Source organism: Dama dama, chromosome 10 (assembly GCF_033118175.1).
Source record: "Dama dama isolate Ldn47 chromosome 10, ASM3311817v1, whole genome shotgun sequence".
Classification (NCBI taxonomy): domain Eukaryota; kingdom Metazoa; phylum Chordata; class Mammalia; order Artiodactyla; family Cervidae; genus Dama; species Dama dama.
In genome coordinates this window covers 22,509,451-22,523,716 of record NC_083690.1, presented here as the reverse complement: position 1 = coordinate 22,523,716, position 14,266 = coordinate 22,509,451, and the positions used below count along the sequence as shown (strand labels likewise).

The 14,266-nt window shown below is 47.9% G+C and overlaps 1 protein-coding gene across 3 annotated transcripts in view; it reads right to left on the bottom strand.

The window, feature by feature from the left end:
• PRKCB (protein kinase C beta) overlaps window positions 1-13,052 on the bottom strand; it is a 367,525-nt gene extending 354,473 nt beyond the window's left edge. Inside the window, exons 1-2 of one of the 3 annotated variants that reach the window (XM_061153030.1) lie at window positions 12,742-13,052; window positions 11,703-11,734 (exon numbers count right to left, since the gene is read on the bottom strand). In XM_061153030.1, coding sequence (XP_061009013.1) covers window positions 11,703-11,734; window positions 12,742-12,914 — 205 coding nt within the window. In that variant the 5' untranslated portion in view covers window positions 12,915-13,052. The remainder of the gene's footprint in view (window positions 1-11,702; window positions 11,735-12,741) is intronic. The other 2 variants (XM_061153028.1, XM_061153029.1) reach the window with 2 other exon arrangements.
• Window positions 13,053-14,266: the final 1,214 nt, after the last annotated feature.

Here is a 14,266-nt window from a genome sequence, read left to right as displayed (position 1 = left end):
CGAAAGCATCGAAAGCCAGGAAACTAGCGTGGAAAGCACTGAGCTCTCACCCACGTTCAAATCACCTCTGACCGCAGCTGAGCGCTCCACCCTCAAATCCACTGTCAGTTTCCCCAAGTGCTCCTGACCATGACATGTAAGCACCTTCATTCTTGCATCATGTCCTTGACTCGGGAGCATTCATCTTGCCTCCCAACAAGATGATAAATCCAGCCAAGAACAAGACAGAGTCCAGCCGCGGAAATAATGGAAACAACTCTGTTTATCAAGTACTTACTGTGTATCAGGCAAGGAGCTCAGGGAACACTGGTCACGAGCCCTATAATCTAGGTTCTAATGACAGCCTTTGACCTCTGAAAAAACCAAAAGCTCAAAGAGCTTCAGGAACATGTTCAAGGTTCCACATGTGTGTACTCATTTGCTCCATCGTGCCCAACTCTGCAACCCCGTGGACTGTAGCCCGCCAGCTCCCCTCTCTGTGGAATTTTCCAGGTAAAAGCGGATTGCCACTACCTACTCCAAGAGATCTTTCCAACCCCAGGGATCGAAGCTGCATCTCTTGCGTCTTCTGCATTGCCAGGCGGATTCTTTACCACTGCGCCACCTGGGAAGCTCACTATAAGAAGCCAAGATTTAGGAACTTCCCTGCTGCTCCAGTGGTTAAGTCTCTGTGCTTCCAATTCAGGGGGCATGGGTTCCATCCCTGGTTGGAGAACTAAGATCGCACATGCCACCCGGCAGAAAAAAAAGAAGCCAAGATTTATATTGACGCCATTCTGTCTCCAAAGCACAAATCCCTCACCTCCAGCACAGCACGTGCTCAATAAACACGAGCTGGGTGCGTGAGAGCAGGAGAGAAGGAGAAAAGAAGTAGGAGGATTCCTTCTAGAGACAACATCATTTCTGTGGCCTTCTATGATTAAAGATGCAGTGAAGAGTGATATCCCTATTGTTAGAACCATAAAAATAACCCAGTAACCGCCTCCCAAAATAGAATCATCAACAATATGACTGACATGAAAATCCAAATGTCTCTTTAGGATGTGAAAAATAGCAGCAGCCCCTCCACGCTCTGGGAACACCCCCCCCCACCCCGCCCTGGCCCCATTACCACCACCAGTGCTTCTAAATGGTCATTTCAGTTTCTCTTACCTGACCTCCAACCCCACCAGCCTGGAATTTCAGGAACTGAGTCACAGCAATTACGGTTTCAGAATACATCTCATTCTCTTTTTTGAACATTTGGCCATCTCACTCACCCCCACACAGCAATGACAACAGCCACTTCCTAGTCACTATGCTCCTTCCCAAGGTCCAGACACCCCCCAGCCCCCCACATGACGTTTTCCTCCCACCAGCTTCTCCCACGCACACACCCCCCACTTCCTGTTCCCACTGGAGCCCCGTTCACTCTTCCAGGGCTCCCCGTTGCTCTCCTCTGCCCGAAACACCCGCCCCAGCCCCCACCCCCCTGTCAATCTGGGAACTCCCACTCCTGCTGGAAGACTGTTCCCAAATGTCAGCTCCAGTGTGGAATCTTCCCCTCCCCTCCCAGGAGTAAGGATGTCACTCAAAGCCTTTTCACACCCTTGGTGTAACACTTCTCATTTATGTACCGGAAGCAACTGGTCCTGCTGTTCTCCTCTCCCCTCCGAAGACCTGGGAGATTTTCAAGGGCAAGCGAAGTGTCTTATTTCTTTCCAAAGCCCAAATGGCAACCTGATGTTATACAATATATTTCTTCTAAGTTACTTAATTGCTGTTCTTCTAATACATGTCCCTGAGGGCAAGGGCTTTGGCTTCTTTACTGCTCTAGTTTTAGTTCTTAGGACAGTACCCAATTCATTGTAGGCACTCAATAAATATTTACTGAATGACTGGATAGATGGACAGATGGTCAGATGGATGGGGAAATGGCTGGATGGATAGATGGATGGATGATGGAACGGAAAAACAAGCTGGGTGGATAGAGGAATAGATTGGTGGGTAAATGGGTAGATGGATAGACAGATGTGAAAGGGAAAGTGAAAGTCAGTCTTTTCCAACTCTTGGCGACCCCATGGACTATACAGTCCATGGAATTCTCCAGGCCAGAATTCTGGAGTGAGTAGCCTTTCCCTTCTCCAGGGCATCTTCCCAATCCAGGGATCAAACCCAGGTCTCCCACATTGCAGGTGGATTCTTTACCAGCTGAACCACAAGAATGCTGGAGTGGGTAGCCTTCTCCAGCAGATCTTCCCAATCCAAGAATTGAACTAGAGTCTCCTGCATTGCAGGTGGATTCTTTACCAACTGAGCTATCAGGATAGATGTATAAAGGCAGGATCATATTTCACCAGCCCAGGGTCACAAGACCATGGAAAGACAAAGCCAGGATAGGAAATCATGTCTGTTTGATTTCTGAGCCTTCACTAGCAAGTCCACTTTTTACTGACTATCTAGAGACCCAAAGTTTGGTTAGCTGGGCAATGGCAAGGTGAAAGAAGAGTCTAGAATTTCCCCCAGGAGCATTGTTACTGTTGAGCAAAGTTAATTTCTGTTTGCTAAGTGAAGGCCAAGACTCGATAAGGAGGATCAGAACCCTCCTAGTCTGGATCTGAATTCCCCTTCTGACCCAGTAGGGCAAATTTTTGCGTGTAGGCTGCGGGGGAAAGAGACATCCAGAAGACACAAACAAGCAAGCAAAGGACAATTACTAGGACTGACATATATACACCCCATGTGTGAAACAGACAGCTGGGGGAACCTGCAGTATAGCACAGGGGATGACCTAGAGGGGTGGGATGGGGAAGAGGGTGGGAGGGAGGTCTAAGAGGGAGAGGATACACACACACATAAATATATATACACACACGTATATATATACATATGTAGCTGATTCAGTTTACAGCGGAAACCAACACGACACTACAAAGCAACTATGTATGCACACTAAGTCGCTTCAGTAGTTGTCCGACTCTTGCCAATCATACCAACCGTAGCCCGCCAGGCCCCTCTATCCATGGGATGCTCCATGCAAGAACATCGGAGTGGGTTGCCATTTCCTCCTCCAGGGGATCTCCCCAACTCAGGGACTGAATCCGCATCTCTTACGTCTCCTGCATTGGCAGGTGGGTTCCTTACCACGAGTGCTACCTGGGAAGCCCCACAAAGCCACTATACCCTAATTTAAAAAATAAAAAAAGAAAGTAAAAAAGAAAAGGTAGCAACAACAGCAACGATAACAACTGTAACATTAAGAAAGGCCATCATCCTGCACAAAGGTTATCATCTCTTCCAGACACTGTCAGAGTCTGAACTGCTGTGCCTTTCAATTCTCTGCAACACAGCTTCCTTCCAACACCAGACGTTTCTGGGAAGACACTGAAACCCCCCCTTCCTGACTCACAAGGAGGAAGAGCCAGGAAGAAATGAGGCCCAGAGGTAGAACAGCGTGAGGCTCAACATTAGTTAAAAGTGGATTACAGGTAGAAACTAATACACCTGTATGTTTCTATAATTCCCTGTAGTCCCTTTATTAAAAAAAAAAAAAAAAAAACACTTACAAAGGACTCAGATTTGTATGAGAGAGACTGAGACTTTCTTCCTGAAGAAATCAGAAAGATGGAAAGAGAACTGACAAAGGATCTTCCTCTACATGTGAGTCAATGCGGCTTATTGTGAAGCTACTTAAAAATTATCTTCCCAACGAGAGAAAACACACTGCCCAAGCCAATGGACCAGTAATAGGAAATCAGTCATGGACCCTGGGTGAGGAAGGTATTCAGCAGAAAATGCAAGTAATCATGTGCCCCTGAAAACTGGCTTTTAGCTCACAAATGCCTTTCACTGATAGATTTTGCTTGCTTTCTCTCTCTCTTTGATTGAAATATAGTTGATTTACAATGTTCAGTTAATTTCCGGTGTATAGCAGAGTGACTCAGTTGTACACTTCAATATCTTGTAATGAACTAATGGAAAAGAATCTGTGTGTACACATACACACACACACGTATAATTGCTCTATCTCTATTCTCAGCCTGCTGCCTCAGACTTGCCCCTCCATCTCTGAAATGGTGATTTTTCTCCTTTAGAACAACCTCAAACGGCAATCCCTGAACAAAACGGAAGTCAGCTCATCACCTGAGTTAAGAGGAGACAATGTTCTCTGTCTGTCAAACTGAGAGAGAAGCCATCTTTACGTAATTGTCTAATTCGACTAAATATTCATCGTACTTGCAACCAAGGCACAAATAGATTCAGGGCTTCTCCACAGAATGTCACAGAGATAAGACCTCCCGTGTATCTTTATCTAGGATACGAGCAGCTTCACAATACAGATTTTTTTTAGCTCCCGTTCCTTGACAACTCAGACTTTCTCAGATTACCTCTAAGAATGAGAAGCTGTTTGATGTTTAATTCCCTGACCAAAGAATTCCCTGATTCCACCCCAACTGTTCCATAGGTTAGCATCCCCTACATGCCCCCACAGCACACTGAACATTTCCTTCAAAGTCCTTAACAAGGGAGAATTTTTTTATTGGAGTATAATTGCTTTAACGTTGCATTAGTTTCTGCTCTACAATGAAGTGTGGACACAGTGTGGAATCAGTTATACACATACATATATCCCCCTCTCTGGACCTCCCTCCCACCCACCCCCATCTCACCCCTCTAGGTCTTCACAGAGCTCCGTGCTGAGCTGTGGTTTACAGCAGGTTCCCACTAGCTATTTTATGCAAGCTGTTTTATGCAAAGTAGTGTATATATGTCAGTCAATCTCCCAATCCATCCCACCCTCCCCTTTCCCCTCCCCTTTGTCCACATGTCTGTTCTTTAATCTGTATCTCTATTCCTGCCCTGGAAATAGGTTCATCTTTACCATTTTTCTAGACTCCACATATTTGCATTAATATATGATATGTTTTTCTAACAAGAGTGAAATTAAATATTGCTGCAATGATTTGTATCAATAGAATGTCTTATCTCTCCCATTACACTGGAAGCCTCATGACAATAAGAACCTTCTCAATCTCATTCACCATTGTGCTCCTAACACAATTCCTGACACAGGGAGTTTAATGAGTGAATACTTTTTGGAAGGAAGGAAGGATGGATGGATGGATGTGGTAAATAGACAAATTTCCCACCAGATTTCCAAGCATTTGTCACACCTCCAAATGCCACATGTAAACGCTCTGGATTTTGTATATGCTATAAAAAGGTCAACAGTCTATCACACAAGTCTTTTTTTTACTTTTGTACTACTTTATTTTTAACCATGTGTGTTTTAAACACCCCTCCCCCATAAAGATAAATGTCTAAAAGAAAGATGAGAAGGACACAAGGTTGCTATTTCCCTGGGGTCTCTCTGGATCCACTCCTATGGGGACCAGTGAGGCCTCATCTGTTTCTGGTATGTGTCTTCAGAATATAAGCAAGTGCTGGACCAAGTGGTAAGCAGGGCCTCCTTCCCACCTCATCACCAAATCCCCTTCTCACCTGCCTCTTTTCTAATTTTATCCATTTTCTTATCTTTTGTCAGTTTTTATGTCCTCTTTTCTTTTAAATTTAATCTTAAATTTGGTATTTCATATAAAGAAGAGTTAAGAGTTGACAAAGTTAAGTTAAAGACGCTCACATTTGCTGTCCACTCGCTCAGACATGTCTGACTCTTTGTGACCCCAGGGACTGCAGCACGCCAGGCTTCCCTGTCCATCCCCCTCTCCCAGGGTCTGCTCACATTAGGATTATTTTGAAACCTACTGCTAGGGTCTAAGGCAGCTCTAGCCAACAGAACTTTCTGCAAAGCATTATACAATTTCAATGGAGACACGGGATGAGTGAAGCCAAAGAATCCTTGAGATTAGATCAAATGCCAAGAATGATAAGGGACCAAGCTTTTGAAAACATCAGCCACAGATAATGAAATTCTCAGCTGGTTCCCCTCTCCAATCCAGGAATTAACTGGACTGCAAAGACAAAAGACCAGAGGATTAAAAATTATACTTAATAATTTAACTACCTGTAGCTGAAGGGCATCCAAAGGAGATGCATGTTATCAAAATGGTGACATACTGGCCTATTTATGTGTGTATGCACTTGTGTGTGTACCTGTGTGCATGTGTAGAGAGAGATAGAGACAGAAACAAAAAGATAGGGAGAGAGATACATAGGCAGAGGAAAGAGACCCCAACAGCAAGAACATGTACAAATTACTTTCAAACCTTTGACCGGTTAAGTTCTCCGAATCTTTTTCTTTACTGACCCAAATACACCATAAGCATGCTACATCTGCTTCCGGGCAGTACTTGGAGTGTCACTGGTACTCAGAAATAATATATTTTTTAATGAGTTTCTAATAACCGGTATATCATATCAATGTGATTTTCAAAGGTCACATTTTCCATATTTACTTAGAAAGGCATTCTGTTGCCCAGTGACCAAGCTTCAAGCTCTCCCTGAGTGCTCTACAGATCAGAATGAATTGGCCGCTGCCTTTTCAACAAATCAACCTTTCTTCTTGTGCAGATCCAGCGTTAATCTACCCTTAAAATTTTTTACTTCATTTGGGACTTTGAGCCCCAAATGCCACTTCAGGTGGGAAAAAATAAAAAGTCAAACCAACAAACACAAATTCGAAAAGCCTGTGCCTTTTATCCACCTGGGAGCCCTAGAACACATTCAGAAGAAGCCAAGAGATAAGAGGAGTCTCACTCACAGGCCTCTGGGATCTACTTCTGGGACGGGAGAGCAGTGGGAATAATAGAGGCTCCAGTAACCTATAGCCTGACATGTGACTGCACACACAAAAAAAAATGCCCTCTTGGTACTTCCCTGGTGGCCCAGTGGTTAAAACTCCACGCTTCCAACACAGGGGGTGCATGTCGATCCCTGGTCGGGGACCTAAGGATCCCACATGCTGCGTGGCATGGCCAAAAAAAGGGGGGCCCTATTAATGATTTTACTGAGAAAGTTCAATGTGAAATTCAGGATATCAGAAGTTCCTTGGGAAAAATATGCCAAAAATAAAATGAACTTTTGATTCATCTTTGTTGTTTTTAAAAAGTACACATTCTAATTTCTATGTGCTAATTACAGACTAAAATAAACTTGAATCCTATAAAGTCGATGTTGATGAAACCAACAATGACTGGATTCATGCAATACGTGGGGGATTTTTAAGAATAATGTCTATTATAAGGTTTTAAAAAAGCAAAGGGAACTATATTCAATATCCTGTGATAAACTATAATGGAAAAGAATATTAAAAAAAGAAGGTCTATATGTGTGTAACTGAGTCACTTTGTTGTACAGTAGAGATTTGCACAACATTGTAAATCATCTGTATTTCAATAAAAAATAAAAATTAAAAAAGGCTTAAAAACATGTTTTCTAATCTATGCAGGAAAGGCAACAGCTGGTTGATTCATTATAATCATCAAAGCTAGGTTTTCATAGTCAGAAAATGAGCGCACTGGGGTTTTTCTAGCAAGTCCATGGCAAGTTTAGATTTTTCTCACAAGAAGGGTGAGAAAATATAATCTAAGCAAGCTGGCTGTCTGAGGCCCCACTGGTGTCACCTGAAGTCTACAAAAAAACATACCTAAGAAGAAAACCCACCTAAATATATGAAAGTCACATAGTCATTTAATGAGTTCCCAAATTAACTCTGTCCCCTTTTGACACAGTTCCCTACAGTTAGAGAAGTAATAATTATCATCTAACTTAGAATTATCGACAGTGGATATTTCTCTTGTACCAGCTCATTACTTTTCACCATAACCCAATAAGGTAGGTACTATCAACCCATTTCACAACTGAGCAAACTGAGGCCACGACATATGGAAGACTTGCCTGATTTCACACAGTTGTAGGTGGCAGAGCATTGATTCAAACCCAGTTCTTTCCGACTCCAACCACATTCTAGGAACTCTAAATCTCTGTATTTTATTGTCTCCCTACTAATGAAGTCACTTCCTTTAAAAAAATTTTTTTTTCCTTCTCTGCCAAACTGCAAAAACTTCTTCGGGTAAGAGTCGAATTCCACCCAAAGCCTTGTCTTAATTACAACGAAGGCACAAATGCAGGCCTGCAGCTCCTCTAAAGAATGCTACAGAGACAAGTCTGCCTTGCTTATCTGAGGGGTCCTATTTCTTATTCAGAATTTAGGCAGTTTCATAATAGAGATTCTCAGCTCCAGTCCCCTGTCACCAGAGACATTCTTAAACTACCTCACCGAGAATGGTTTTATAGAAAATACAGAGAGTGGGAAAAAAACGGGAGAAATTATGTGGCAGTCAATCTAGATTTTTGTACAAAAGCAAGAAAATCTATTCTTCAGCTCCCTGAGCACACAGAAATTTACAATTTCCCATGGTTTATGGACTTTCCGTCCTAGCATCCCCAATTTCCACGGCAGCACCATGGAGCCTGGGGCTCAGTGGTTTCCTTGCCTTATGATCATCCTACACACCTCCTACCCAAGAATGGCAGAGGCTGGATCCCCAGTCCCTTCTATTTTTAAGATGGAAAATCCCCCACCCTAGCTTTTAGCTGGGAACAGGGCTACCTGAAATTAACATGGCATTTCCCACACACTCCTTTGCAGCAGGGTGTGGGTATTCGATTAAGTTCTAGCTAATAGCATTTAGGCAGAAGTATAAGAGATAACCTCCAGGACAGTGAATATGTGTTCTTCACCTTGCTTTACCATTCCTCCTACCATTGACTGAAACAAGGATGTGACAACTGGATAGTCCAGCATCCTTCTTGAACCATGAGATAATTTTCACTTCTGGGATTGTAGAGTGGAAAACTGAAAAGAACATAGGACCCTGGCCTTTGGACTTCTGACTTTTGTGAGAGAATAAAACCTTAGGCATTTTCTATGCAATGCTGATCCCATTTTAATTAGATTCACCCTGAGGAAATACCCGGTGCTGAAAATGCTAGGATAAGGAATAGCTCTGAGGTTCCAAATATAGTCCCAGGTAATTCTGAGCATATCTGAGAACATTCTTAAGTAAGAAGTAAGTGTTAGTTGCTCAGCCATGTCTAACTCTTTGCGACCCCATGGACTGTAGCCCACCAGGCTCCTCTGTCCTTGAAAATCTCCAGGCAAGAATAATGGAGTGGGTTGCCATTCCCTTCTTCAGGGGATCTTCCTGATCCAGGAATCGAACACAGGTTTCCTGCCTTGCAGGCAGATTCTTGACTGAGCCACCAAGGAAGCCCCAGGTTAAGAGGATAATCTTTCCCCTTCCTGAATATCCCTAAGCATGAAGTCCTAAACAACTCAATTTCAAGGGCTGTCAAATTGCCCCTTCTCCTCTCTTGCTCCTTTCCATCCAGCCCAGTTGGAATATATGAGCAAAGCAGCAACACAGGTGACCACATGTTCACAGCCGGATTTTGACTCTCACATGGCAGCTGGTTTCATAGCAAAGTAACCCTGCAGCCCAGTCTCCTCTCACACAAAGCTGCCCCACCTCTAGGTTAGTTTGGAGACAATCCTAGGAGCTGATACTTCTGAGTGCTCAGTCTGTGCTGAGCTCTGGTCCAAACATCTTACTTACTGTAACAATCTGAGCCACTTAGCAATTTTTAATTGTTGTTACCGGACCCATTTTATAGATGAGGAGTCTTAGGTACAAAGAGGCTAAGTAACATAGCTGCGAAGTCTCAGGCCAAAATTCCAAGCCACAGTGATAGCCTGACAGGCTGTGCGCATGCCCCCTACCCTACATCGCCTGGAGAGGAGATAAAAGAAAAGCGATTAGAAGAATTAAGCATGGCAATCTCTTAAGCTGCCATATTTCATTAGAAACTTTCATTCTGCCTTACTAGCTGCACCAGAAAATGCTGACCACTCTCCCTTCTTTGAATAAAAGGATCTCCCGCTTCAGATGTATCATTACCCACATGTTGCAAGCAATGTTCCCACCGTTAATAACTGCAGAGCAGGTGGGATAGAAAAGCCGCATAAAAATGTTCAAAAATCACCCCGGACCTCAGCAAGACACAAAGACAGAAACTGGTTCATGAAAGTGAGAGGTAACCTCAAAGATCCACGTGTTCCTGGGCTAAGACACCACTGGCATTCTGCTCGAGGGGTTAACGTTCTAGAAAACAATCCAACAGTTTGCACCAGGACCAAAATGTTGCCGTTTAAAGGGATGTGGGAAATCCTCTCATGCAGTGTGTAAAACTGGGGTTCCAAATCCTGGTAAAGGAGGATGGGGATGGGGGTCTATGACACTCACCAGCTGAGCGGGCTCTGCTCAGATCTCAGGTTAGAGGACATAAAAGTCTCAGAAGAAAGCAGTGCTTTGCTGCAAGCATTATATACAACTGACAATGCCACCCACACTCACCAGGGATCACTTTACTTTCTCTGGAGGGTGGAGGTGCTACAACTAAACCGTCAGTGCTAAGTCACATCTCAGACTCTTTAATATTCAAATGCTTTCTTCCCCTGATCTCTGCCCAGCTTATCCGGGCAATCAACTTGTTCCTAAGACACTCCCCAGAAATGTGACATTTCTCACCAAACTCAGCCATAGCTGGTCTAAAAACGGGCACTTTCCAGACCAGAGGTTGAAACTCGAATGCCTTACAGGGGCCAAAACTGGGTGAAGCAGGCCCGGTCGCTATCGATTGAGACAAAACGGTGAGTGCACCCTGCCTATGAAAACAGCTGCTCTCAGCTCCAAGTGGTAGTTCTAAAAAGAAAGTGGGACCAACAGTCAGCAAACTTGAAGCTGCAAAGTCAGATACGTTTGTGAAATCTTCAGTTCTAAAATGTTGACATCAAATTTAAAAAATGTTTGACACCCTAAAGGCTAAACAAGACTACAGGTGGTTTGGCATCTGGAGAGAGAATCTGCAACCAGCGACAGCCGAGTCACCCCTAGGCTGGGCATCCCTGGCTAGGGTCAAGGATCTCAGGCCAGATGCAAGGACCCAGGTAAACAGTCACTTGGAGTCTTCCTGTACCTAGCCGGAAGAGAGAAAGTGCAATTTAAACCAGGATCTGAGAAGCACTCCATCTGGAACCACTTCTTCAGAGAGGGCAGAAGCCCAGGGGACAATGACAGTCGCCTTTCTAGGGGATACACCATCTGCAGAGGAAGAGGCCACCTGTAGAGACCTCCGTGGGGCAAGGGAAGTGGAAAGGCATGAGAGCAGGAATTGGTGAGGAAGGGCTTCCGAGGAGGCACTAGTGGTCAAGAACCCGCCTGCCAATGCAGGAAAGGTAAGAAACGCAGGTTCGATCCTTGGGTTGGGAAGATCCCCTGGAGGCAACCCACTCCAGTGTTCTTGCCTGGAGAGTCCCATGGACAGAGGAGCCTGGTGGGGTACAGTCCATGGGGTCGCAATGGTGGGGTTGGATATGACTGAAGCGACTTAGCACGCATGCGTGCACCTATCTAGCAACTGAGCAGGCAGGACAGGTTCACTCTTCGGATAGCTGCAGGCAGGGAGAAAGGGTGGATACACTTCCTTGGCCAGCTGGGCCTCTCACCAGCCGTTCCTGGATGGAGCATCTCTGCCCCACATACAGCACCCCTTGTATTAATAAGACCTTCCTGTGATGAATTTCTAGTATGCGAGGTCACTCTGACAGCGTGGTGCCTTCACTCTCTGCCTAATTCAGTCACTTCTAGGAAGTCTTTTTTTACCTTCTCTTTGCACAAATGGGCCAGAACCCCACAGCCTACCTTGGCACTGGAATCCTTGCTTCCCGAAGCCCCTGCAAATGTAGAAAGAGGCATGTCAGACACCCCGAGGGGCCCAGCCGCCGGTTAGTTCCCCCGCAGCCACCCCACTTCCCCCTGCCCCTCTGGCCCAGGTGCAACCTCCCAGCCGCAGGCGGGTGCCCAAGAGTCTTCCGCCTTTGAGAGGGAGGGGGGAGGTTGGAGTTCAGCGGTAACCTCCATCTCCCCTCAAAAGGCAGAAGAGAGGAGGTTGCGACCACCAGGTGGCGGGGTCGGGGGAGCGTTTCCGTCGTGGTGGGGGCGGAGGGCAGGCAGGAGATCTGCCCACAGAGATGCCCTCGTACCCTCGGAGAAAGAGAAAAGAAAAAGACGCATCCGGAGGGAGACTGGCAGAGCCCCCGCGGCGGTGGTGTTCCCGGGAGGACAGGGAGGGAGAGAGGACTCCCCATGCCTAGAGGGACAGGGGGCCGGAGGGTTCCCGCAGTGACCTGCACCAGGGAACCGAGGAGTGGAAAGGAGAACCCGGGCCCGCAGGGAGGAGCAGTAAAGAGATAACACAGGGCGCTGCCCTCGGAGACACGGAGGAGGAGGAAAGGATGCCCTGTGCCCGCAGGGAGATAGAGAGAGGACACTCAGGGCGCTGCCCCCGTAAAGGAGGGAAGGGGGTGAGGGTGCCTCCAGCCCGGAAGGAGGCGGAGGGACAGGGAACCCCGTGCGAAAGGGCACTCGAGACGCTGCCCTCCCGGGAAGGGACAGCCGTCCGCGCCGCGGCCCCAGGGCGCTCCGAGGCGGCTGGGAGGGAGACAGGGCAGAAGGCACCCCGCGGTCGGCCGTCTGGGACCCAGGGGAGCGGGAAGCCGCAGCACCGTCCACCGGGGAGTCCAGGGCAGCAGGGTCCGCAGCGGGGAGCTCCGGGGATGCGGGGCTTCTCCTCCCTCGGAGGCGCAGGGCGGAGGGAGGGGGGGGCGCGGACAAGGGTCCCCGCGCGCGCGGCGCTGCCCTCGGGGCCCCGAGAAGGTGCCCTGCGCCGGCGCGTTCTCACCAGATGAAGTCGGTGCAGTGGCTGCAGAAGGTGGGCTGCTTGAAGAAGCGGGCGGTGAATTTGTGGTTCTTCACCTCGTGCACGTTCTTCTGCCGGAGGGCGCCTTTGCGGGCGAAGCGCACGGTGCTCTCCTCGCCCTCGCTCGGCGGCGGCCCCACGGCCGGGTCAGCCATCTTGCGCGCGGGGAGCCGGAGCCCGAGAAGTGCCGGCCCGGGGCCGCGGGACCGCGGGTTGCGGGCCCGGGAGGCGCGGGAGGAGGCGGCCGCTTAGGCGCCCGGGGCCGCGGGCGCTTCCTCTGCGCCGGCTCTGGCGGCCGCGGCGCGCGGAGCTGGAGCTGTCACTCGCCCAGCTGCCGCCGTTCGTCCAGCTGCGCTTGGCACCGCTGGCCCCAGCTGCGGGGGAGGGGGGCGGAGCCCCGGGCAGACCCCGCCTCCCTTATTTGCATCGCTTCCAGGCCCCGCCCAGCGCCGCCAGCTGCTTTACATATTAGCACCCCGAGGCTGCCGGCCTCCCAGCGAAGCGTTCTCAGCCGCAGCGCTGCGGCGGCACCGGGGACCGCAGTCTGGAACCGCCAGATCTGAGCCTCGGTCCCCCCGCGCCCCGCACCCCCGACCCTGTCCTCGGCCTGGATTGCAAGAAGGCGATAAGCACCTTGGGTTCGCCCGGGGGAACCGAGAGCGGAAAAAGACTGATGGAGCTGGGGTGGGGTGGGGTGGGGGTGGAGGAAACCGGGGAGCGGTGGGGAGTGGAAGGGGTGGGTGCGACGGTTTCCAACAGGGCTTCTGCAGAGACTGGTACCCATCCACAGCCTATCTGTGCCATTGGTCACTCTGCACGCGGCTCCTGGAGGGACGGGTTCCCGCTGTCACTCATTCGGAAAGGCCTGTGGCTCCACACACTTACACACACAGACGCACACACGTACTGCAGAGGGAAGGGAGGAGCAATCATTATTTTATACATACACGTCTAACTCGACCACGAAGACAATTCTTGGCTTTGCTCGCCTGATCGTTTAGAAGAAAACTCCCTACTTTCTGTCCATCCCCTCCACAAGGACACTCAGTTTCTGTCAACTTTAAAGTGGGGCCATTAAAGGGAGTGGGGAGGTGGAGGGAGGAATAAATTGGGAGCTTGGGCTTGACATATATAACTACTGTATGTAAAATAGATAACTAATAAGGACGTACAGTGTAGCACAGGGAGATCTACTCAGTACTCTGTAATGGACTATTGTTGTTTAGTCTCAGTCGTGTCTGACTCTTTACAACCCCATGGACTGTAGCCTGCCAGGCTCCTCTGTCCATGGGATTTCCCAGACAAGAATGCTGGAGTGGGTTGCCATTTCCTCCTCCAGGGGATCTTCCGGAACCAGGGATCGAACCCAAACCGTCTGCATTGCAGGTGGATTCTTTACCACTGAGCCACCAAGGAAGTCCTATAGGAGAAAAGAATCTTAAAAAAGAAAAAAAAAAAAAAAAAGAGTGGATATGTATATGGATATGTACATATATACCTGATGTGG